The sequence below is a fragment of the Musa acuminata genome, chromosome BXJ2-3 (genome assembly GCF_036884655.1).
Source record: "Musa acuminata AAA Group cultivar baxijiao chromosome BXJ2-3, Cavendish_Baxijiao_AAA, whole genome shotgun sequence".
Classification (NCBI taxonomy): domain Eukaryota; kingdom Viridiplantae; phylum Streptophyta; class Magnoliopsida; order Zingiberales; family Musaceae; genus Musa; species Musa acuminata.
In genome coordinates, this window is record NC_088340.1 from 43,047,614 (window position 1) to 43,071,760 (window position 24,147).

The 24,147-nt window shown below is 42.6% G+C and overlaps 3 protein-coding genes across 6 annotated transcripts; all 3 read right to left on the minus strand.

Moving 5' to 3' along the window:
• Positions 1–2,048: 2,048 nt before the first annotated feature.
• LOC103979889 (cycloartenol-C-24-methyltransferase 1) lies at positions 2,049–9,708 on the minus strand. Of its 3 annotated transcripts, none has more exons than XM_009396135.3 (13): positions 9,578–9,708; positions 8,907–9,017; positions 7,392–7,458; positions 6,071–6,144; positions 5,893–5,977; positions 5,743–5,798; positions 3,709–3,763; positions 3,465–3,512; positions 3,184–3,267; positions 2,898–3,098; positions 2,688–2,813; positions 2,502–2,599; positions 2,049–2,330 (listed from the first exon to the last, which is right to left on the minus strand). In XM_009396135.3, the coding sequence occupies exons 2-13, from the start codon at positions 8,987–8,989 to the stop codon at positions 2,270–2,272; spliced, it is 1,038 nt and encodes a 345-aa protein (XP_009394410.2). In that variant the 5' UTR covers positions 8,990–9,017; positions 9,578–9,708; the 3' UTR covers positions 2,049–2,269. The 3 variants fall into 3 exon arrangements, with proteins under 3 accessions (XP_009394410.2, XP_018679024.2, XP_018679023.2); XM_018823479.2 differs by lacking the exon at positions 9,578–9,708 and adding an exon at positions 9,298–9,489; XM_018823478.2 differs by lacking the exon at positions 9,578–9,708 and adding an exon at positions 9,092–9,110.
• Positions 9,709–10,791: 1,083 nt separating this feature from the next.
• On the minus strand, positions 10,792–19,337 carry LOC103979888 (DExH-box ATP-dependent RNA helicase DExH12). 2 transcript variants are annotated; one of them, XM_009396133.3, is made up of 5 exons: positions 19,150–19,337; positions 17,931–18,646; positions 15,592–17,838; positions 14,332–14,721; positions 10,792–14,229 (listed from the first exon to the last, which is right to left on the minus strand). In XM_009396133.3, the coding sequence occupies exons 2-5, from the start codon at positions 18,624–18,626 to the stop codon at positions 11,044–11,046; spliced, it is 6,519 nt and encodes a 2,172-aa protein (XP_009394408.2). In that variant the 5' UTR covers positions 18,627–18,646; positions 19,150–19,337; the 3' UTR covers positions 10,792–11,043. The 2 variants fall into 2 exon arrangements, with proteins under 2 accessions (XP_009394408.2, XP_009394409.2); XM_009396134.3 differs by having other exon boundaries at positions 17,931–18,649.
• Positions 19,338–20,134: 797 nt separating this feature from the next.
• On the minus strand, positions 20,135–23,103 carry LOC103980074 (uncharacterized). Its single transcript, XM_009396358.3, has 5 exons — positions 22,622–23,103; positions 22,184–22,534; positions 21,856–22,080; positions 20,713–20,928; positions 20,135–20,617 (listed from the first exon to the last, which is right to left on the minus strand). The coding sequence occupies exons 1-5, from the start codon at positions 22,991–22,993 to the stop codon at positions 20,315–20,317; spliced, it is 1,467 nt and encodes a 488-aa protein (XP_009394633.3). The 5' UTR covers positions 22,994–23,103; the 3' UTR covers positions 20,135–20,314.
• Positions 23,104–24,147: the final 1,044 nt, after the last annotated feature.

Here is a 24,147-nt window from a genome sequence, read left to right on the forward strand (position 1 = left end):
GAGGCAAACGATATTGTGATGATAGAGAACTTTATTGTCATCATAGGCGACGAGGTAATTACGTCAGCGTCGATAATAGTGATATCGTTGTCCATTACCAAATGTTAAAATTATCTTTTTACCTTTTATTTTTATGTATTCATTGATAAAACTAATATTGTTAGGATAGATAAACCTAGATGTTTCATTTTCTTATACCAATGTAACCTTTTAAAATGTATGAACCATAATAATAAAAATAACTAACTATATATGATAATATATAATTAGGCGAGAACCCTATCCAATCCTATACCATCCTAAGATGTTCGACATTTCGTCTCTCTCATCGTACCGTACACATCGCAACATGAAAATGATAAAAAAAAAAACCCAAATAAGTTATGTGATTCATAGAATTATCATAGATTATTAAAATAACATGTAAAACATGCATCAATATTTTATCCAATAAATACATCATTTTCGACCATGAATATATCAATAAACATTCATTGGATTTGATGGACACTCCTTTTGCTTTAGTAGGATAATTACACAGTTAATTATGATTAGTATTTCGATCTTTATACTTAAAAAAATAGTATTCTGATCTTTACATTTATGAAAATAAAATATTTAACTTCAATTCAAAAAAATCAGTCAAAAAGATACGAATGAAAATGATAAAAAAAATAATTTCACTATCTATTAATTTCACATAAACTTCTCGCAAGGAGCGTGGAGGCTTTCACACGCTTTCCTCCCCGCGTTGGTGTGCGGCGGAGAGAGCTAGTTCGGCACTGCCCCGTAGATGCTGGAGGAGGCACTGGCAGCGACGTGAGCTGTTGCATCATGTCACTCCACTCAGTGATGATCACAGCCGAGCCTGACGCACTGACCGCTTCCTCCTCGTCATCATCGTCGAAGAGTAGGTATTGCTCCAGCTCCTACAGTCGTTCCTGCATCACAGAGGACAACCTATTATTAGACCCCAAGCCAGCCATCGTCTGCGTGATGGAGAAGAACATCGACAAACACGAACGTCGACAAATAGGATGAAGTTTAAGGATGAGAAACCCAAAGATAGGTCAACAGGAGGAGGAAGAGGAAGGTGGGAGGAAGTGGAGGAGGCAAGAAGCGTCTCTGCTTTACCAATCGAAGGAAGAGCGCGTTCTGTAACTGCATCAACTATTGCTGCAGAACGCATTCTTCCTTCCTCCTTTGATCTGGAAAGCAAAGGACGGTTCTTGCCTCCTCCTCCGCTTCCTCCCACCACCCTCCTCCTCTTGTTGACGTGTCTTCGGGCTCTTCCTCCTTAACTTCGTCCAATTTGTCAGCGTCTGGGTTCGCGAGGTGGCAAGCGATGTTCTTCTCCGCACGCAAACGACGACCGGCTTCGGGTCGAACAATAGGCCGTTCTTCGCGATGCAGGACCGGCTACAAGAGCTGGAGTGACAGCTACTCTTAGACGAGGACAACAAAGAGGATGCAGTCAGCACGTTAAGCTCGACCATGACCACCATCGAGTGGAGCAACATGAGCAACTACAACACTAACAATAGCTGTCGTAGAGGACGCTTCTCGCCTCCTATGCTTCCTACCACCTTATTCCTCCTCTTGTTGTCTATGTCATCTTCCTTCGATCTATAAAGCAGAGGACGCTTCTTGCCTCCTATGCTTCCTACCACCTTATTCCTCCTCTTGTTGTCTATGTCATCTTCCTTCGATCTATAAAGCAGAGGACGCTTCTTGCCTCCTATGTTTCCTACCACCTTATTCCTCCTCTTGTTGTCTATGTCATCTTCCTTCGATCTATCAAGCAGAGGACGCTTCTTGCCTCCTGTGCTTCCGACCACCTTGTTCCTCCTCTTGTTGTCTATGTCATCTTCCTTCGATCTAATTTGTGGATGCCCTAGTTCGCGAGGCAATAGGAGATGTAGTAGCACCAATAGTTATTTCGTCGATAAAATTAATGACATAAGAAGAAATGAGATTAAATGTTTAACTTTCGATTATCACCTCAAAAGATGGATCAGAGAAAATATATAACATGAAATTCCAATCGATAAGGAAATCTTAGCTTTGAGAAAATAAATAGCACCAAATTCCCATCAATACAAGATAAATATTGGAGAACACAACCTGAAAATATTGAACAAGAAATTATAAATAATACCAAGAATGGTGACCCTGCCATGTTCGGGCGATAAATCGACTGGTTACAAAGAAAATATATTTAACCATCCACACAAGGAGAGCAGCTAGCAAATAGACACTTTGGTCTTCCTCAAGAATCTGCAAGAGGCTTTCTGACCAAAAAGAAGTACATTGGTGTGAAGATCTCCTTCCTGCAATAATTCAGCAAATTGGAGGGGGTTACTCGATATGCATGTTTAATGTGCTGAAATTACATTGTCGTGTTCACTAATTTCTCACTAATGGAATGCGGGAAAGAAGGCAGTAATATCTCCTCTATTGGTGTCTCTATACATCAAATATAGCAACTCAAGTTTTCTTACCTTCCTCCCTCCACGAGTCCCTCGGCTGCCTTTTCTAGGAATGATGATACCCTGTTGCTTCCAGCCGGAGCAATACCCACAAATTCCAATGTCTTGACCTGCAAATTTAAGTAACAACCGTTCGCTGTAACAAAAGCAAACATCTTGAACTGTAACCAATTCTCGAAATGCAGAAGCATCATGTACCATAGTTCTCGTAACGAATCGCCCAAAAGCTGTCAAACGGAAGCTAGTTATCGAGAACTTGCTCGTATCCAGTGGCAAATACCAAGATACAGGAGAATCAACAGCAAGATCCTTCTCCCATACGACCTTAAAGGAGCAATTAATGAGAACATAAACATATGGTAGACAGGGCATGTACAGATTGATGAAAGAGCATGCACTTTCTTTTACCTCAAATCCTGCAAGCTTCAGGGCGTCAAGGCATTCTCTCGTGGTTCTTATATCTGGAAGTCCATTGCCAAGCTCAATTTCGGCCTTGGTCTTATTGTGACTTTCGTTGTTTGGATCGAAATGATCGGTCATGCACCACTCGTATGCCGCAAAACACTGACCAGGCTTCAACACCCTGTAGATCTCCTTATAGCAGCCAACCTGCTCAATTCACAAATCCAACATTGCTCACGATTCTATAAAGATAACACTATACTAGGAAAGGCAAACATATAAAAGAACATACGGCATCTGGTGCATGACAAGTTGCTTCTATCGCATATATACCATCAAATGTGTTGTCAGAAAATGGCATTTTCATGAAGTCGGCCTGCAATTGTGTGACAGCACTTCTCAGCATTCATGCTACCACTAACTTGAAAAGCAAACGCCCTTATCAATTTTATCATGTAATTTAGAAAAGAGCCATATTTATAGTAATCCTAGGAATAACATTTGATTGGAAATGAGTCTTGGAAATAAAAAAGATAAAAAGGCTACAAATCCAAATTTAATAACTGAACCGACCTTAACAAAGTCGCAGGACTCACTCACTCCTGCTACGCGGTTGAGTTCCTGTAGAATGATATTTGTAGGGAAAAGATCAGTTTAAGGAATGGTCATATATTTTGGCTGGTAATCATCTTAAAAGAGAGACATGAGGAGATAAAAGGAACTCCCACTAAAATAAGTGAATTACTTAAATTGAGACTTAAGACATCCACTGATGCCATTGATATGTACAAAATTCCAACAAAAGATATGCACTTACTGTTCCCCTTGATATCTGGTACTCATTGTTGTTTAATCCTGTAATGGATGTTGAGCTGCAAAAAATCCACACGTCATGTCATTACAAGTGCATTTTTTCATCTTAGCAACAGTAAGGTAACATATTAATTCTGACGTATATTTCTTATCGACAGGATGCTATGTGGTACGTTTCCCATTTACAGAGTTCTATGATGGCACACACAGATTTGAATCTCATGTACAGGACCTAACCTCTAAGAAAAATATATTCCCATAGAACTAGAGTTTACAATTAACAAACAGTTTTATATATTAAAATTTGCAATGGCTTTTCATCATCCACACAGGGAGGCGCAACTCAAAAGGCTGAAGTAGAGGTTACCATCTAGTTGTAAACTCAAATGAACCAACATGACATCTCTTAAAAAATTTGAACTTTAACTTGCATCTTTGAATTCAAAATCAGGTTGAGCTGAGATTCTTTGCTAGTGGAGTATACATTGGAAGCCACAAAGAGTTTATTGCAGTAATGAAATTGCATTGTGGCGCAACCAGATTTGGTTGTTTTGGTTTAGACGTGCATTGTATGGGATAACTAAGATAAAGTTTGCAGAATAATTCAATTTTCAGAGGTTGATCTTCTTGACAAGTCAACCCAATCCTATAAACAGCTGGGCCAGCTTTGCCCCAGCAATATTCAAACCTGTACATGAGATTTAACCTTCTGATCTCCAGAAACTTAAGAGAATTTAAAATTAGAATTAGAAGATCTAAAAGAATGGCAGAACTCTTCCTTTTCCTTTTTCTTCTCTATATTCCTGCTACGATCAAATCTTAACTAAATTTGTTTGGGTATTTCCAAGATTTCATTATCTGAATCCAGCAATAATGATAAACAAGCTGTATGTCCTGCTGTAAAAATCAAAGAGATGAAAAGAGAGAAGGAAACTGGAAAGATGTTGCCAAGGACATTAATGATGAAGTAGAAATACACAAGAAGTGTTTGTCCTTGAAATGCATTGTTTAAATAACAATGATTAACATGGGTTACCTTTTTCTTTCATGTTGCCTAAGCTACTTGCTTCAGTGTTGCCAACAACCAACTAATTGATGTCAATAATCTAGTTACCAACTAATTCAACACAGTAGCTCAATTTTCAAGTCTTCATCTAGGAGCAGAGATGTGAAAGATTTTCCATCATCTTGTGATTGTAAAGTATCATGACAAAGAGAGACTATAATTTGATGGGGGCATATTTTCAATCTGGTGGAATTCCTGAAGCTTTTTGTTTGCTACCACTCATAATGTTTGCCATTATATGATTCTAGGCCATATAATTCATTTCACAAGGGAAAGGAAAAAGAGACCGATGTAATACAAGAAACCTTAATGGAGATATGTTTTGTATACCCAGTTTGTCAAATACCTAGTCAGACTAATAACACGTCCCTTGAAGTGGTCAGATGCCCTTTTCTGAACATCATCAAAACCCTCTAATGCAAACCAATGACCTTCTCATTACCATCCTACCAATTATGTCTAAACAAATATAGAAAATTATCATCTAACTATAATTAATTATGTGGGTGTTTCACAGGTGTTTGACAAAGTTGCTATGGGAAGCACTGCTCATTTTTAACCTATTTTAACACATAATAACAATATATAAATATGAAGGGAGAATGCAAATAAACCTCTATCTCATGAGGATTAAGTAGAAAATGTCACAGTAAAACTGCAATTCCTGTGCCATAGCATGCATAAATTATATACCATGATATGATGTATTGGGCATGTGACGAGAAGTACCACCACGTAAACACCAGATAAAATAACTAGCAGCCAAAATCTTCCCAACTATTTGTGCTGAAGATATACTAAGGTTTAGAGAGCAGGCTGGCCTCAGGAAGCACCGCACTCACCAAAACAATAGAATAAAAATAAAATAACAGTAACATATTGAGATTCTTACAAACATTTATTTGAGTAGTTGTAATATTGAGGAAGTTGCAGAGGATTTGAAATATAAAGATTTTTGAGAGATTATTTTACCTAAATCTAGCAATCTCTCGTAGAGGCCCACCGATTCCACAACCTACATCCAACACCTACATTACAAGTAAAACCATATATATGAGTGTAAATATATCTCTACAGCAAATTATTCAATTGGATTCAATAATAAAATAAAATAACTAATACCTTCATCCCAGGTTTCAACCCCATTTGCAAGGCAAGGAAGTGTTCATGCCGCTTAATGCTTTCACGCAGCGACTCCCCTTTCCATCTTCAGAGATATAACTTAAGAGTCAGTGGTGTTGTATACTAGGAAAGATGAAGAAAATTAGGAAGTATAATAAAATACATTGCTAGCACTCACCTGGGAGCAAAGTGAAATGACTCTCCCCAGCCAAATTCATAGAAGCTGGTGGCAAGATCATAGTACTTATTGACCTGAAGTGCAAAAAGAAAAAACATTGCAAGCTATCACCGGTTTCCTAACATGAGAGAGTATTTATCATGAATGATGTAACAAATTTGATTTGTGGTGTATTGATCTATATATCTAATGACACTGGATGACTATGAAAAGCAATGTGTTTTAGGACTTACAGTAGTTGTAAAATTGAAATGGAAAACCAACAAAGACTAAAACTATTGTTAGAAAGTCACAAAATACAGCTGACAAAGGATTGCAGGTATTGAACTTTACAAAATGAACCCACTACATTTATTGGCATGATTACGGCAAGATGCTCTATCCTTCACAATTGCATCATTGATGCTAAAGTGAACATGCGGAGTGTTCCAGCAGCTTTTGTATAGTATTAACTAAAAATACAGAGAAGTGGAGAGAATAAAGAATGCCCACCCTTGCCACCAGTGGAAATATTTTTTTGTTTATGTCCATTACCCCATTTTTCTACAATGGACAGTCGTCTCCTTATTTATGAATTTCATCGAGACCCTGATTCTAACTAAACTAAAATTCTATTAGGCCATCCAGGGTGCAAAAGATAGTGGGCGGAGTATTAGAAGAATTTATAGTTTGGGTCAAATCATAGTATCTTGTTTAATGTCCGGTGATGTTTCAAAAACTTAGTTAAAACAAATTAATAGCAATTAGGCTTGAGCATTGAGAAAAAATTATGGTTCACAAGCCTTATATATGCATCTTTTCACATTCAATATACTACTGTGAAAATCATTTTTCCTATAATCCTAATCTTCAACTTATAATCTTATCTTTATATATTAAAGAATTACATTGTGATCATATCTGCACCATCATTGAAAGCTTTATTTGCTCCATAAAGTACCTGCTGTCAACCCGATGACAGCTAACCTACAGATTACAGAGCCTCCAATAACCATACAAAACTCTTACATACAAGTAAAAATATTTCACAATATACTTCTCTTCAACACTCCATGCTGTAGTCAGTAACATATTTCCAATAATTTCACTTCAAAGTGTCATATGCTGCTGCAATGGTTCACAGAGAATCATACTGAAATGCAGTTCAATGTCCAAATAGACTTCCCACATGAAATATGAGCATATAAGGTCTGCAAAGAATATGGATTTTGTGCTAAAAAGAAATAACATGCCTTATGTTCACACTTATTACACCTAAGATGCACAGTTAAATAGATTGGAGTCCATCAAAAAGTTAACTTTACCGTTATATATAACATACCATATCACTGTAGTTTGCTTTCCTTGTCTCTTCATCCCCTCCATAACAGACATGATATTTTTCGTACCTAGTGCAGCAAGCATTCAAATACATCAACGGTTTTGCAAATTAAACCACATGGAAATCTGAAGATTAGACCATCACGACAAAGATTACTCGATCCTAAACTAATTGCAAAATATCATAAAGCAAATGTAAAGCTAACTTGAAAAATCATAAGCCTGCTACATTTTTCAGCAGAAGCGTAGTTGAAGTGATGACGCACTCTAGAAATTGGATCTAATATGCATGTTATTGTTAAGCAGCACATTAGATTTGGCAAGGAAACAAACAACAAAGAGTTAGATCAGAAATATAAAGAGTAACTTTCTTGCTAGTGAAACTACAACAAGAAGTGATGACCACGTAGTTCAGACACTATAGTTAAAGGATGCTCTCAATAATGCAAAGATGCCAAGATAATCCTCTACTCTGCAGCAATTTCTGCGTCCATCATAATTGGCAAAGGAGGCAGCTGTTCCCATGGTGCCCCTCAAAACCAATAAATGCTGCTTTTATCAGTGTTTATTGTAGCTTTTATCAATAATAGCTGCAACTGGTGTTGCAGGGCTTTTCCTGGACCTCTGCGCTACCACTTGGATGGTCATCTATCACCTAGAAAGTCAATTGGACATTTGGCAGTGGACCGCTATTATTTCCCAAATTATTTGGGCCTTCTATCACGTTTGTGGATTCAGAGTATCAGTATTATTTGAGATATAGAAATATTTGGCATTTCAAATGTGTTACACATGAGACATGGTGATCAAAATTAGTCTCCTGAGTTGGTTGAACACTTTAGAATTATTAAACAAAGACAAAGTCAATAGATATCTATGCATCAGGAACATCCAAATAGCTTGTGAGGAAGCATTTAAAGTATGTAGCTAAGTGACAACTTTGAGCCTATATGCCAGCTCTTTGTTCCTGGCCGGCTGATATGGGTCAATCAAGTGCTCAACAGCTGTTAATTAATTGTTCTATATGGTGTTTATAGCACTAAATGCCGTCCATTGGCTATATTCACTACATAAAAATATGATGAAAAAGAAACAGAGTTGGCAAACAATTCAAGTATATGACAAAGAATTTTTTTATTTTCACCAGAAGTTTGAACAAAAAAAAAGTTTCCATGAGCTAATAAAAGAGAAGTACCCCCAACAAATTGCAGCTGATAACTTGAAGAAGATCATTTACCTACAGATGAGAAGATCTCAAAATATTTGCAAGTTTTTCCTGTTGTTATTGTACTTCTTTCAAATTCTCATTTTTTTTGCTACATTTATTGATTTCAAGGTGTCATTTAGTAACACAAAATCCATTGAAGGACTTGATTTCACAGAAAAAAAAAAAAAAAACCCAGTCACTGGCATCTTCTAGCCATCGTGGGGCGAAATGCCCTGAAATTGCAAAGCAACGGATTGTCGTGTTCTACGTCGAAAGTTAGAACGGGTAAGATTGAGCAGAGAAACATACTGATCGACAGCAGATTGCACGTCTTCCTTCTTGATCTTCCCTCCCACGCCCGAAGCAAGATCCAACGCCCCAGACTTCGACATCTCGCGGTCAAACTAACAGGCACAGTATCTGTCGATACAAAAACACATTCGGTTAAGGGAAACAAAGATCTTCTCAAAGAACCCGCAAAGATTTCGAAATACATGGATCAAAAGAGGCAGAACAGAAATCACACGGCTTCGAGGGTACCGGACCAACGTCAGATCTAAAAGAACAAGGAAACAGTCAAAGCGTCTCCCTTCCCGAGGAAAAGGAAGCATCGCGTGCCATTCGTCGGAAAAAGAGCGAACTATTCAAATACGAAAAAGAAAAAGGAAAAAGGATGCACACCAAGAAAAGAGAATGTTACTTAAATCGAAACAACACCACGCGTCAGATACCGTCAAGCGGGCAAACACCGCAATGCACAGACCACAACACTGCAAAACGTGGCAAGAGGAGAAGATACAAGGACATGCTTCGGCACCCTAATGGTGTTTCGCTTTTGATTTTTCTTGGTCATTTCAAGAGAAAAATAGCTAATCGAGATCGAGTGGACCGGCATTTCGGAGATTGCTGCAGTAGCAGAAGAGATCAAAGGCGACCGGCAATTCGGAAGAGGAGGAGGACGAAGGGAGAAAGGGGCTTACGCTCGTAGAACTCGACTCCGTGGAGGACGAAGGGGGGCAGGAAGAGGGTTGATTTGTTCGAACGATGGTCCGTTTCATCTGTTTATATACACATAGACGTCGAAACCAGGTGGGGTCGGTGAAGACGAGTCGTTGGAGCCTTGGAGGGCCCCCATTGCCAGACTGGACCGCGAGCCCACGTATCGCTCCCTCCTCGCTGGCCCCGTTTACCGTCTCAGCAATTGGAGCAGGCGAGTGGGCCTCCGCGACTCGTGTGACGATCGTTTGTATTCGTGCGTAGGTGTGGCGAAATTGCTCACATATTTTTTTTATAAAAATAAAAATAAAAATAATTATATTGGATGAAATTTCGAATCGAACCCTCGTGTAATTAATCTGATAGACGACGACCGTCCTTTGTCGTAATCTCGCCCATGCTCGCTCGAACGTGGAATGCGGTGGCACGTGATTGTCGCATTGTCGTTGCTCTTATCCGGAAACCTCGAATCATGGGCGACATTCCGACGTATCCAACCGCTCACATAAGAAAGAGAGCCCCCAAAACAAAAATGATATATGTGTGACATACTATTCCAGCTAATCTTGGTCGTACCTAATCTTCTATCCATCACAGGACAAGCATGTGATCGACCATTGCAACAACTCCACAACTATGAAGGTTTAATACTACGTTTATTACTAATCCCATAACATGCTCTACGAGAAACATACACCTAAATAATCCAAACCATCAATCTCATGCCCACTGTTGGGAGGATAATTCTGTACCGTAACGAAAACAACTTCACCGATGACGAGTTTGTGGCCATCGTCCGACCTGTGAGGCAAACATGTGATGGTCGTGTCTAGCAAAAGAGTAGATGAGATATCCAGTTTAAGAAGTGAAATAGGGTTGAGAAATCATACTGATCGCCGAACTCGGCAGCTATATAACTAGACTCTCTTAGATGGATATCAACTCCAAGGCACCTGCAAAGGACTGAAACCCACAGAAGTTGGAGTTAACTGAGAACATGGAAATGGCAAAATACAACAAGACATCACTCTTCAATAGCTTTTACACACCATGAAAGGATCCATGAACAGTTCTCTTTCATCTGTTCCTTTTCATTCTCTTTGTTATTTGCTCTATAACAGAAAAAATTATTCGCCACAACTGCCACAAACACATCATCATGTCAGTATTGCACAAATCATCGTCGGTACAATCAACGGTAAAAAGATTATGTTTTCATAGATAAGCTAGAGGCATCAAGTATTCATCCAGGACAACGGGTTCTCAAAAGTACAACTTATGCCTAGTAACTGCCATGTCCAAGCTGAATGGCGAAGAAAGAGGATTCCGACGAAGCAACTTACCGGAGAGAAGCATTAAGTAACAGGAACAACATAAGCTAACACACTATACCCCAAGGCAAATTAATGAGAAAGCATAAAGAAGATAGGCTCCGACAGCAGATGGACTTTTAGTCGCTTCTATTCCCATCTTCTCCGCCTTCTTTGACATCAATGTTAAAATTATATTCCTGGTCACAGCCCAAATATGAATCGCACATGAAGTAAATGGTAAATGCCTTCTTCCCAACCTCTGCAGGAGCTGTAAAGACAAGCTTGACTTTTGCTTTCCTTTGCAATGCTACTCTTTTGATGGCAAGTAACTGATTATTGCTGGTATCACCAACCACAAGCCACCACCCTTCTTCTTTGGCCTTTGGATATCTGGGTGCATCCACTGGTCCAACCTCAGCACGCCCCTCGAGATCACGCTCGAGGGTAACCTGCAATGTCACATTTTCCCCGGGCCTAACATCATCATCGTCCAGCACCTCGTAGGTCATATCAATGTTAGGAAAGCGGTTGCAAAATCGAGCAATATCAAGCAACTGGGAATCTGACATTTGCAGCAGATCCCGCCTTTCATCATCTTCCATCTCCACAAGATCAAAAACAGTCTCAATACTCCTCCCTGGATTTTCTTGGCATCTCTTGGCTAACTCCTTTGTGAAATGTGGAATTTGCAAAAGCATGGAATCACGCTCCCACATGCCCTGTGTTACCATTTGACTCAGCTCCATTGTAGAAAGGGCAAGGCTAAGCCATCCGTTGCTTGAGATAACATCAACCATTGCTTGAAGCAGCCTATGAGCAGAAAGGAGAACCTCTCGCTGATCTGCCGCAAGGTTCCCAACCACCGTGTGTCTGGAGAAGTGAGCTTGTAACAGCACATTTGCTTTAACATGAGGGTCAGTGCATTTTGGATTCTCAAAGGAGAACCTCTGGTGATTAATCAACTTCCTGATCAATTCTTCCTCGCCAGGTCGGATGGGAAGCTGTGAATACTCTGAAGCTGATGCCAAAATATCCAGTAGACCTTTCATCTTAGTTTTGGATGTTAAAGAAGAACTGAATCGCTCGATAGTGGTGTAACTAATGTAATAATATGAAGCAATCAAGCCAAGGTTCAGAGGTTTCAGGTACATATCCTCCTCAATAGCCACACATTTGCTCGATTCCAAGTCACTCAAAACATTCTCCACTAGTTCAGAAAGGTGATCAGAAAGATGCCTGTGACTCACACCCTGCAGATTATAGTAGTTTGGATTCTTAGTAAGCCTCCGATACATGAAAGTCCAAGTAAGATAATCCACAGCATCTTGCTTATTCTCTGTAACTCCAACAACAACTTCCGCATTCATATGATCATGCAAGAAATTATGCAAATGGCTCTCGACTGGGAAAGCCTCATAGAGGAACTTCTTATAATACTCCTTACGAGGAGCATGGCATAGTATGACGCATATACCAGAGTTATCTTTGAGAGGTCTACTGGCATGGCCCATCATCTGCAGCAGATCAGTGATTGGATAATCAGTGTGAGCATTCTCTCTGCCATCATAATATTGTGTTCCCATAACGACAACCAAGTGGGATGGCAATGACCGACCCCAGCACATCAAACTGGTTGCAACACAAACTTGAATCCTTCCACCAAGAAACAATTGTATTACAACCTCTTGATCAAACTCATTGAGACCTTCATGCAAGTAGCCGACACCAAGAGCAAGTGTCCCTTTCAGGGTATCATCCTTGATCCCTGATATAAAAGTGTTCATTTCTTCCCCCGAACCAAGAAGAAAAGAAGGCCTCTCTCCACGGTCAGCATGTGAATAAGTACACAGATCCAGTGCAGTCAGCCGTGCATGCTTTCTTGTGGGTACAAAGACCAGGGCTGGTTTCCCATTCTTTGAATGCTGAACAATAGCAGTATATGTAGGTTTTGTCATTGCCTGCATTCTTGCCTCAAAATTTGATATATCCACACCTTGAATATGTATCTCCAAAGGCACTGGACGAACACCAGGTGGAAAATTGAACAAACCATGAGATGTAGCACCTATCCATTCACCAAGATCCTTAGCGTTTGCAAGAGATGCTGAAAGTGCTACGATACGGATGTTGCTACCAATGTGACTTGCAATACGTCTCATCCTAGAGACGATTATTTCCAAGATAGGACCCATTTCTCCACCTATTAAATGAAGCTCATCTACAATGAAGAGGCTGACCTGCTGGACTTGCTTACGTTGTTTCCACCTACGAGAGAGTGCATCCCATTTTTCTGGAGTACTGATTATGATCTGTCCTCTCTCAAGCAGCTTCAAGTCGGTAGCAGTTTCTCCAGTCAACTCCACAACACGAATTCCCAGACGTTTCCCAAACTTCTCTTCCCAATCACGGTACCTTTCTTTTGCGACGGCTTCAATCGGAGCAATGTACACAGCCCTCATGATGCTATCAGGACCTTTTTGATGATTCCGAAGCAATGCAAACTCAGCACATATAGTCTTCCCACTGCCCGTAGGGGCAGCAACCAAGACATTGTCATCTGTGTTGTACAAAACCGTGAACACTTGTGTCTGGATAGGATTAAAATGTTTGAATGCATCATAAAGAGCTTCATATGCAGGATTTCTTAAAGCAGTAACTGGCAGAGGTTGTAAATCCAGCAATTCAGTTGCAGGGGGGTACTTTTCTGGTAGAATCAGATGCCTAAAACAGACAGGTAAAACAGTTTGAGAACCAAGCCACTTGTCTGATACTACACGAATGAAATATTGAGGTGGCAGAGGCTCGTAAATGGGAACAGTGAAGTTCAGAGTGTGATCTTCATCGATGTACTGTTTCTTAAGCATGAAATACTCATGATGAAGAATATATTCACCATCATTGTCCTCGACAATAACCCAAAATGGTTCCACATATCCATGCACAGCATCATCCCACTGAAAATCAGGTGTTATAGTCAATTCGAAACCCAAGACAGTGCGGGTGATGGGTTGGACATGTGCTAAAAGGTTCAGTTTTGGCAACTGGTGTATGCATTTATGAAGCTGCCTACCCATCTTGGGGTAACGAATCAACTCTCCAATCTCCTGGGATGACAGGTCATAATATCTTTCCCAAGACAGATCCTTCTTTTCCAATTTCATCAAAATTTCATTTGGTATACCTGTGAACTGGCGCAGCGGAGTCTGAACGCTCCACATGCGCTTGTCAACCATCTTGCAAAGATTTAATGCCTTCTCAGCCAATTGAGCCCATCCCCTTTTTAAGACGATCTCAAACAGAGATCTTATAAGACGGCCTGCACTCTGTCAAAATAATAAAAGATGAAGCAATTTTAGAAAAGAGTTCTAATACATGCTAAAAGCTCACAAAATAGAATACAACAAACAAAGGAAACAAATATGCACCTGCTTAATGAAAACCATATCAGATGTCAGGGAAAGCCCCTCAAGTTTCAGCTGTGATATGTATGCTTGCAGCAGAACATTGATTTTAGCACTAGGCTCCTCCAAGCTTTCTTTGACAGGAATAGGCACACGATCCAAAAGCTTTGCCAACTCCATCTTCTCATCCTGCCGCACAGTCACATATTTAAACTCTTCACTAAGGGAGAACAATCGGAAAAGCTCTATGTCACCCATAGTTGGCTTTAGGTACTCATTGTACGTAGATATTGTCCCATGAGTGATATAATAATAACTTGCAATTCTGCCCAGATCTGTAGCCTGAAAGTACCCGCTCTTCCTGTCGTACTTGACTAAATTGTTTTTATCTAAAATATTTGCAGCAGTATGAATCTGCAGTGGATAAAACAAACATAAAAAATGAGAACATGCAACAGAATACCAAAGAAAACTGTACTGAAAGCGATCTACAATGAAATCAAATGTTAGTCATGCAAAAACCAAATTTTACACCAGGAAAACATGCGAAGATCCGAATGCCTTCAAACAACAAACTAAATGGCAACATATCTTCACCACTTTGGAACCACAAGTGGAACGGACGGAGAAGATATAAAGGCTAAAGAACATTTGCCGGGCTTAGGAGTCAGAGTTGACTGATAATCCTTAACCATCAGAAGTGTGATGAGCAATAATAAGTTCACTCCTATTCTGATCAACAAAAATAAAAATTTAAAGGTATGGCCAATCTTAGGTCAAAGCAAACAATAAAAAAAAACAGAGAAAAGCGTGGTGAAAAACCAAAGTCATGTGGTTAGAACTTCCTTCTATTGGAAAGCAAATTGTAGATTGTACCGATTAACCAATATGCCACATGACCTCTATGCTCTATTAATCCAGCATTTTTCTATTTTACTAATCCAGCTTTACTACAATGAATAAAGTATGGAATTCTTTACAACATTCAAGTGTTTAACTAGTTATATAGCCAGAACATATAAAGACCAGTCTCATCATAGTTAATTGAAACAAACGAACATCAAGCTTCTAACAAAACACTCAGATATCCCTAAAATCTAGCACTGCATTTTGCATATGTCTACCCCAAATCCCTTTGGTATCATGTAGAGATTGAAGGAAAAGAAAACAGCAACAGTAAGCAAGAAGTCAAAACAGAGGCTGTATCATCATCATCTAAACAATGTGAAAATTTGACAAGGTAAGTACCATACGTCCTAAAATGCATTAATCATTTGCACTTACCAGATCAGCTCGCCTTTCCTCCAACAGTTTGTCCCTCTCCAGGATGTCTGCAGACAATCCATATAAAGTTGGGTTTCTAACCATGCGTACGTAAAGGTAAGTGTACCCAATCCAGTTACATGCCTCTCTGGCATTCTGAACTGTCCCCAAAACAATCTCTGCATTTAATTGGTCAGCCAATTTAGACACAAACTGACTCTCAATTGGCAGCTGCTGGTTCATAAGGGATAGATAGTACTGCAGCTCACTGTGACCTGTTAGAATTATGCCTTCTCCATAAGAGTCATACTGAGGCCTTCCTGCACGACCAAGCATCTGCATGACATCAAGAGGACTAAGTTCAGTCCAAGCTCCTTTCTCTGGATTGTATATCTGGGTGCCTTTTATAATGACCGTGTGTGCTGGCAGATTAACACCCCAAGCAAGGGTGGCTGTCGATACCAACACCTGTACATGTCCATCAGAAAAAAGCTCCTCAACAAGATCACGATCCACCCTTGCCATTCCTGCATGATGGATAGCAAACCCATATGGCAAGAGATCTTTAAGATCATTGCTTTTAACAAATTCAGTTTGACTTTGAAGAATTTCACGGCTTGCACTGTCATCCTTTAAAAACCGACTCAATGTGTCATTGGCAAGAGCAGTGTCTCGGATTGCACGAGCAGTTTTAGCTGTTTCTTTCCTTGAATGAACAAAGATAAGCACTTGATGCTTTCCAGCAGCAGCCATAACCTTTTCGTAACAAATTTCATTCATCAATTGAAATCGCTGCAATGGTTTTTTTATTGTGATACCAATATACTGTTGTGCAAGAGGGCAGGGTCTGTAACTATTGTCAAAATGGAGAATTCCACTCGGCTTGGTGACACGTAAGAACAATGCTACATCTTCATAATTCGGGAGAGTGGCTGATAGACCAACCAGTCTAATCAACTCCTTGGTCGCTTCAGTCTGCCTAAGTGTCCTAGCGACAATACTTTCAAGGACAGGTCCACGGTTATCATGAAGAAGATGAATCTCATCAATTATAAGGAGCTTCACGAGCTGTGTATAGGTCCTATCTCCAGACTTTCTTGTGACAATATCCCATTTCTCTGGAGTGGTGACAATGATCTGAGTCTCTTCAATCTGCTGGCGAGTGAGGTTTTGGTCTCCGCTGAGTTCCCTCACAACAATATTATAAGATTTCAGCCGATTGGACAGATTCCCAACCACTTCAGCAACCAGAGCTTTCATCGGAGCCACATAAACAATCTTGTACTTACTGTTGTCTAAAACTCCATCCCTCCTATGCAAGCCAATCTGATGTAAGATGGCCAGCATGGCAACATTGGTTTTCCCAGCACCAGTTGGCGCACACAACAGTATATTCTCAGGTGAGGTAAAAGCAGTTTTGTAGACCATACTTTGTACTCTGTTCAGCTGCTTCATCCCTTCAAAAGCTGGCTGTGCCCAATCAGGCAAGTCAGATATTTTCACAAGCTTCTCTTCTGGTGAGAATGTTTTTGGTTTTAGTGCTGGCACATGAACTTCCTCGTAGCCCTTGTGAGGAGTTCTATATGATCCTGGAGGAAGCTCACACTTCTTATTAGCCATCAAAAGACCACCCTGATGAAATGCAATGCTATCAAGATCAAGCAGCTGACATTGCCCCTTCAACCACCCACTATCCGTGTCTCTATCAACAACCCTCCTATCCCTGTCACTATCCCCACCACCATGTTCATCCTTCAATCGCCTAGCCTCCTCTCTTATGCTCTTCTCTAAATTCTTCTGTCGCTCCTTTGCAGATGCTCTAGTGGCATGCAGCTGCTCCAAAATCGTGGTGAGAGTTGGACCCATATTTGACATCTCTTCTTCGATCTTCTTTCGCTGGTCTTGATCCTCTGCCCTGGCCAATCGAGTACACCAAACTATCTTGAGCCGGTTCCGCAGAAGCAATTTGATGAGCTCAAACTTGTCATAGTCCAACAGCATTACGAGCCTGTTCTCAACATCCCTATCATCCCCTTCGGCAAGTATTTTTAGCACCTCTTCTGCAAGTTTCTGGCTTTGTTGTGGATCAATCTCCTCATAAGCCTGAGATATCTTCCTTTGAAGCCAGTAAGCATCAATGTCTTGGACGTTAATGGTTTGACCCTCATTAGCTTCTTCCATGTCCTCATCATCAATTCCACCCATCTGCATAGCACCAGCAGCATTTGATTCCTGGCCATCGTCATCATCCTCCGATTCCTCTTGTACCTGCCCATATATTGAACAAGGATAATATGAATTGCAAAAAACACAATCTCCACTGACAAGTTAATAATAAAACCAGATGGAGTCTTATGTACCTGATCGTAATCGCTCTCTTCCTCCTCCTCATCCTCCTCAAACTCGACTGCAACACCAATGTCGTCTAATGCCTCGCCATTACCATTTGCAGCAGCAGAATCTGCAGCAACACCCGCATCCTGATAGTCTGTGATCAGCCGTCCAATTGATACAAGCTGATCGAATACTTGATTGGAAATGGGATTCAAGAGCTTCTCAATCTCCTTCTTTTTGTCAGGGTTCTTTATTTTCTCATTCTTCAATACCACCAGGACTTCATCTGCTGCCCCACTAAGAATATCCTGTGGCTGCCCACCAAACTGTTGCTGGATCACACTTAGCAGTGCTTCATAAGCTGCACGAGTCTCCTTAGTCTTAGGTTGGTACACGGCATCATCCGTGAGGGAGAGCACACTCTCCTCCTGAATGCGGCGACGCTTGCTGTCTTTCTTCTGTTCGGGTTCGAGTGCTGGCTCCCGCTCCTTCTTCTTCTTCGACTTCTTGATCTTTTCCTCGAGCTCGAGCGGCTTGCCACGGAAAGCCCGGTCGCCAAAACTCTTGGGATCAATCTTCCCCCACAGAGACTCAGGTTCTCCGGTAGGTTCATGGGTGTCACGGGGACGGGAGTCAGTGGTCAGAACAAGGCTGGAATTGGCACGGTACTCATACTGCTTGAACCGAGCATGGGCCTCAGCACCACCACCCAGGTGGGCCATGGCTAAAAGACCTCAAGAAGCTGCTGTTTTTTGTCAAACACCAAGATCAGATGCAAAATTCAGACAAACAAACAACAGGAACAGGAAATGGGTTCGATGAAACGATGTCAATAACTTAAAGATAAGAAAACCTAAAAATTCAGCAAAAACTGTCAACTCTATTACCTCTGCTGCTATTTCCCCTAATAAATGCCACAGAGAAAATCAAAGAACCAAATCAAAGATTCCCAATAGTTACAAAACTAATAAGCTGGAAAATCTACTGCACGAGACGTTGAAGCAAACGGGAAAACATATCCCGTGTTATTCCCCCAAAAAAAAACACCTTTTTTTTTCCGAAACGAAATACCTAGGTTACATGCAAACAAGAAAGCAACAACCGATGCTACAAGAAAACCTACAGATTAAGGTGCAGAAAATCACGGGGGAAAGGAAGTAACAGACGCTAGGGTTTAGGCAAAGCACACACGCAACGCTAGGGTTTTGAGAAATCGCCAAACAAACTGGAAGACGCGTAGCTCACCTTGCCGAACGCAGAGTGAAGAAATCGATGGCAGTCGCCAGAGAAGAAAACCGAGGGGAGGACGCCGATTCGAAACGGGTGGCGGCGCCGTAGGGACGCAGCAGCGCCGAAGGGACGCAGACGAGGGAGAAAGGAGGAGAGGGGAGGCCGATAGGTTTTAGTCTCGGTTCCCGTCCATTTGCTATTGGTGACTGATAAGGAGGAGGAGCACCGCCTCCGAAGATGCCTCGGTCGGTCGGGTTCGGTCCGGACTCAAGTCGGTTTATGGATCCGAATCGGCGTATCGACTCTAAACGGAGCTCCGGATCCTTATCGGATCGGGTACGAATCACCTTCGTTTTTATTGAGCGTATGTTATTATTGAAGCATTACTGTTGGTGTAACTAACCTGGGAGCCGTGGCCTCGGGCCGACGCAACTCGGTTTGGGTCCGGACGACGGGGATCTCCCGGAGGCTTGCCTCGAGCTCGCGGTGTCGGTATGGTGCGATGGTCCAATCAGGACGGGGTCACCGTTTCCTCCGGGCAAGAACTCGTCGTCCGCGCGTCCGGCGGGGACCCTTGGCTTCGCACCTGCACAAAGGTCGAGTCGAGGTGCTCGACTCAACCCCTCCGACGATCAAATTAGAAGAAGATGTGGATGAGGTTTTAGATAAAAAAGTGTTTGTGTCTCCTCTCTCCCCTCTTTCCGTTTAGGATGCAAGAGTATTTATAAGGGAGTTTGGTGTTACTTAACGTGCCCACCTGCAGGAGGCAGGCTGATAGCGTCTGACATGGGGGTTGGTGTGGCGTGAAGAACCACACCCGAGTAGGCGTTAATGCGTCTCGGCCGATGTTCTGATTCGGTTGACCGAGTGCAATCGCGTCGATCGAGGCGTGAGCCGAGTCTTATTACTATCCTCATCAATTACTATTGCAAACTCCATCATTGCACATTGAAATTAAAGATATACTTCATTTATACAAATCGATCCGAGTAACAAACTTCAAATAACAAATCTAAGCTTTCTTCCTTAGCTGCGAACGAAACCACGTCGAGTGCCAAACAATGTGGTTCTCGTGTAATTGGCATCTCTCACATCATGCTCCCGACCATGCTGGATTCAAGATCATTGCATGCGCCCTATATGTCTGTGTTCGTGCCTCCCATCACCCCGATCTCCATGCTCAGCGTCTTGGTCTGAGAAGTGGAGAAATGTTGTCGATGACCTGCAACGGCGAGCGTCTACTCGAGTTGTGCTGCGACTTCAGACGGCACACCAGAACGTGCTTCTCCTTCTCGTTGTACGAGTCATGCGATCTCACCGCCCTTCGTGGATCTGCAGGCAGTAGGTCCGACTGCAGAGGGGATGACGACGACGAGGGGGCATTGAGGAGCTTGGTCCGCCATGGCTGCAGCTCTTTCGCTAGTTTCTGCAGCTCGATCACCTTCCGCTCGGAAGATCTCGCCCTTTGCTTCCACTCGAGCTTCTGCAATCCATAGACCATATACCAAGCTTACCTTCGACACGAGTTCGATTCGAGCAAAGGTTGGCGCGTGGAAGGATCGTCGAGATAGAACTTACTTGCGTATGCTGGGAGTGGAAGTTGATCTCGGAGGCGATGGCTCGTCGGTGCCAGTGGTCTCTGGAGGACCGGAGCTCCTCCATTTCCACCCTTACTTGCTCCAGCATCTGTTGCATCTCGCTCCACTGCTCCGTCTCAGCCCTCACCTGCTGCACTATTCGCCCGACCACCTCCTTGCAACTGCAGCAGCTCAGCAGCCCCATCTTTTCCTCCACCTGCAAGCCGTCAAACGAGATATCTGCAACTCAAACCAGTTGGACGCAAACAAGTCCGCAGAACTCCTACCAGAAGTTCTCGTATTGAATCGTGCATGTTGTGCTTCCACAGGAGAAGGTTGGCGCAGACTCAGAAAGCCATTAACGCCACCTTAAAGCCGAAACCACAGAACGTACCAAACAAGGGTTGGGGCGACATCATTTAATCAGTTACGAATGGAGAATAGAAAGATGCTCAAAACGAACACTTGTGCTACAGGAGATCAGGATATCAAAAGGTGTGCCGAGTTAAATCGAGAACACTGCACCGGCGAGGGGGACCAACCGAGCTTGATGCTCTCACTCACAGGTACTCGGAGGCCATCAATGCATGAAAGATCAACCGATTCTTACACACTCTGGCTTTTTGATCTGTAGTATCATAAATCTTCTTATCTACTCTGTGGTCACCAACAAAGAGTGGTTTGGATGAGCTACTTAAACCATACATTGGCTATCTGTGTTGTTATTAATAAGGGGGATATGGTGTGAAGCCTTTCTCCGAGGTTTGCATAAAATATGTATTCTCTAACTTGACGGCTCAGCAAAGTTTAGTGCTTCCTTCATTATTAATCATCCACTTGAGACGTGTTTTGGTCTTGAGTTTGATCTCGGTGGGACCGCAAGATCTATCTTAGTTGGCTACTTGCTTACTGTTTGACCCGCTGTACATAAGTCAACGACACCTGACAAGCCCAACCACTCCATATCCAACAGTAGGGGAATCGAACTCGTTTGAAAGCAGGAGTATTCGGTGCACGTACGACGTGGCACTTCTGTGGTGCCCACATGCGAGTGCCACGTAATTGCGTGTCAGTGCAATGTTGTGTGAAGATGTCAGCAGTGCCATTTTTGAAAGGAGACGAGATGGTTTTGAATCACACTCACCAGCTTCTCCTGCTGTTGCTGGATTTGGAGGATGGGGCTGTGTGCCATGTCTGCTGCTTCAGTGATCCCAGTTGTTTGTTGGCTGCTGCAATTCCACTCGCTTTTGGTGGTGGTGGTGGTGGTGGTGATGGTACTGCTTTTGGCAGAGAGCAAGTAGCTGCACTCCTCCATCCTCTCCAACATCCCTTTGGACATGCCCTCCATCTTCTTCCTCAGCTTCTCCATCTTTACTCGTTCCCGGTACCAAAACAACCAAACAAGCAACGCATCAGAGATTGCTCGAACGCGATAAATAATATCTCTGACTCATCTAGGTGAAGATTGCTACGTCGTCGGTAAACAGCCGACTCTGATTCGAATAAGCCGCAACGTCGTGATCCTCTGGTTGATGCCGCTCTGCTTCTGGACCTTTGTTTGCGAAGGCTTGCACAGAAATCTCTTGTATGTCCTTCACGCTGGTGTCCTCCTCCATCTTCTTCAGTTGCCGCCGGAGCATGAACGCTCGCCGGTCGAAGTCTCCTCCGCAACTACCTCGCAGCAGCTTTCTCGAGCTTCCCGTGCTCCTCTTCCGCCAGTTGCTATTCCCCAACTTGAGCTCCTCCAGCGTCTCTTCCAGTTCCTCGATCTCCTCGTCCAATGCTGTCCCTACGCTTCCGCACCCATCGATCTTCCTCCTCCCCTGATCAGTCATCACCCATCTCGAACATTAAGATCAAGAAGGACGGAACCAAGGCGACGGAATCGAAGGAAGGCAATCGGAACATACCAAGACTAGGGTTTCCATGGCGGATTTCAATGCGATCTCCATCTCGGTGCGGTTCCTCTCGAGGTTCCGAAGCGCCACCTCCCGCTCCATTCTCAAGAAGTTACACTCCGCTCGAAGTATCTCCGCCTGGAACCGCCACCTTTCCTCGCCACCCGAGTCCCCCCTGCTCTCGCCCGCGGCCGTCGCCTCGGCCTCCACCATCATCACCTGCGGCGGCGGCCTTGCACTCCGCTCCCTGTCCGGGAGATCCCCGACGTTCCGGTCCAATCCCGGATTTCGCGGTGCTGCCGCACGAGACCTCCTGGGGAGCCGCGGCAGGTTGAGTATCGTCGGCGCCGGCGGCGGCTGCCACCTCCCGTTCCTCGCCGCCATTCCTCCGCCTCCAAATCTGCGCGTGTCTGCGCTCGGTGTTGTTCCTATAAATAACCAAGTAGCCGAAGTGGTCTTCGGGAAAGTGGAGTCGCAGAGGGCGACCGGCCGCAGAAGACGCCACCGGGGGAGAGAAGAGAATCGCATGCCTCGTGTTCCGCGAAAAGCCGGAGGAGATCGATTTGAAATGGACTCTCTCTCTCCCCCATTAAATGACACAAAAGCCCCTCCTCGATGACCCAACGATAGTAACAGCATGGCATCTCAGAGGACAAGCACGTCAAATCACATATGTCGCGAAGATTCCATGCAGGGGTCGAGGAAGAGCCGCGGCGCAGCTAGAGCCGACGAACCGGCTCGGCGCACGTGACGCGCGCTCGGCCATCGAGGGCGTTCCAGACGACCCATCTGTTCTTTAAGACTCGCGCTCGATCGATTAGATAATCCAGGCTTTTCACTCGATTATGTTCTTAATCCTCCTTATAATTACGAGTATTAACATATGGTTATCTCGAACCCAATGCGAACGCTAACTGGTCCAACCAATTAAATTAAGCCACCACGGGGTCACATTGCACACGAGCAGTACAATTGCTCCGGCCATTTGGCTCCACCAACGAGGCTAATACGAGCCCCAAAGAGCATCTACCATGGCCACTGTGCCTTCATTAGCTGCCAAGGTAACATCTTCTTAGGGTAATTAGCAACAAAACATGGACGTAATCCCATCACAATTAGCATCAACTCTCTTCCTAGGCCTAATGGCAACCAACTCCAACCCTAAAGAGCATCTACCATATATATTATATATGTATGTATGTATGTATATATATATATATATATATGTATAATTAAGGAGAGATGAGACAACAATTGCTTAGTTCACAAGATAGTGTTGGTTCCATTTGTACAACTGTGCTTGGTGAATGAACATAAAAAAGCAATTGTGCACACAGTTTGATATCATCATCTTCAAATTTTAAACTTGAAATTGTGATCATTCTTTGGATGTGAATTGAGGGGTGGAATTATGTTTGTTTGTAGATATCAATGATCAAATATAAATAAAAATAATAATTGATTTAATATTTATTTATTTTTTTTTGTTATTTGATCACTATAGAAATATTTTCCACTTGTATAGGCTGCTAATCTGA

Bases quoted from the DNA above. Each gene is read 5' to 3' on its own strand.
- LOC103979889 (XM_009396135.3), bottom strand. From the start codon at position 8,989: ATGTCGAAGTCTGGGGCGTTGGATCTTGCTTCGGGCGTGGGAGGGAAG. The intron at 6,145-7,391 runs GTATGTTATATA...TTTGCACTTCAG, and splicing joins AAGCAAACTACAGTGATATG to GTCAATAAGTACTATGATCT. The intron at 2,600-2,687 runs GTACATGATGCT...TTAAATTTGCAG, and splicing joins GATTCGTTACGAGAACTATG to GTCAAGACATTGGAATTTGT.
- LOC103979888 (XM_009396133.3), bottom strand. From the start codon at position 18,626: ATGGCCCACCTGGGTGGTGGTGCTGAGGCCCATGCTCGGTTCAAGCAG. The intron at 17,839-17,930 runs GTACATAAGACT...ATATATGGGCAG, and splicing joins AAGAGAGCGATTACGATCAG to GTACAAGAGGAATCGGAGGA. The intron at 14,230-14,331 runs GTGCATATTTGT...TTATTTTGACAG, and splicing joins ATATGGTTTTCATTAAGCAG to AGTGCAGGCCGTCTTATAAG.
- LOC103980074 (XM_009396358.3), bottom strand. From the start codon at position 22,993: ATGGCGGCGAGGAACGGGAGGTGGCAGCCGCCGCCGGCGCCGACGATA. The intron at 22,081-22,183 runs GTAGCAATCTTC...GAACGAGTAAAG, and splicing joins GTCGGCTGTTTACCGACGAC to ATGGAGAAGCTGAGGAAGAA. The intron at 20,618-20,712 runs GTAAGTTCTATC...TATGGATTGCAG, and splicing joins TCCACTCCCAGCATACGCAA to AAGCTCGAGTGGAAGCAAAG.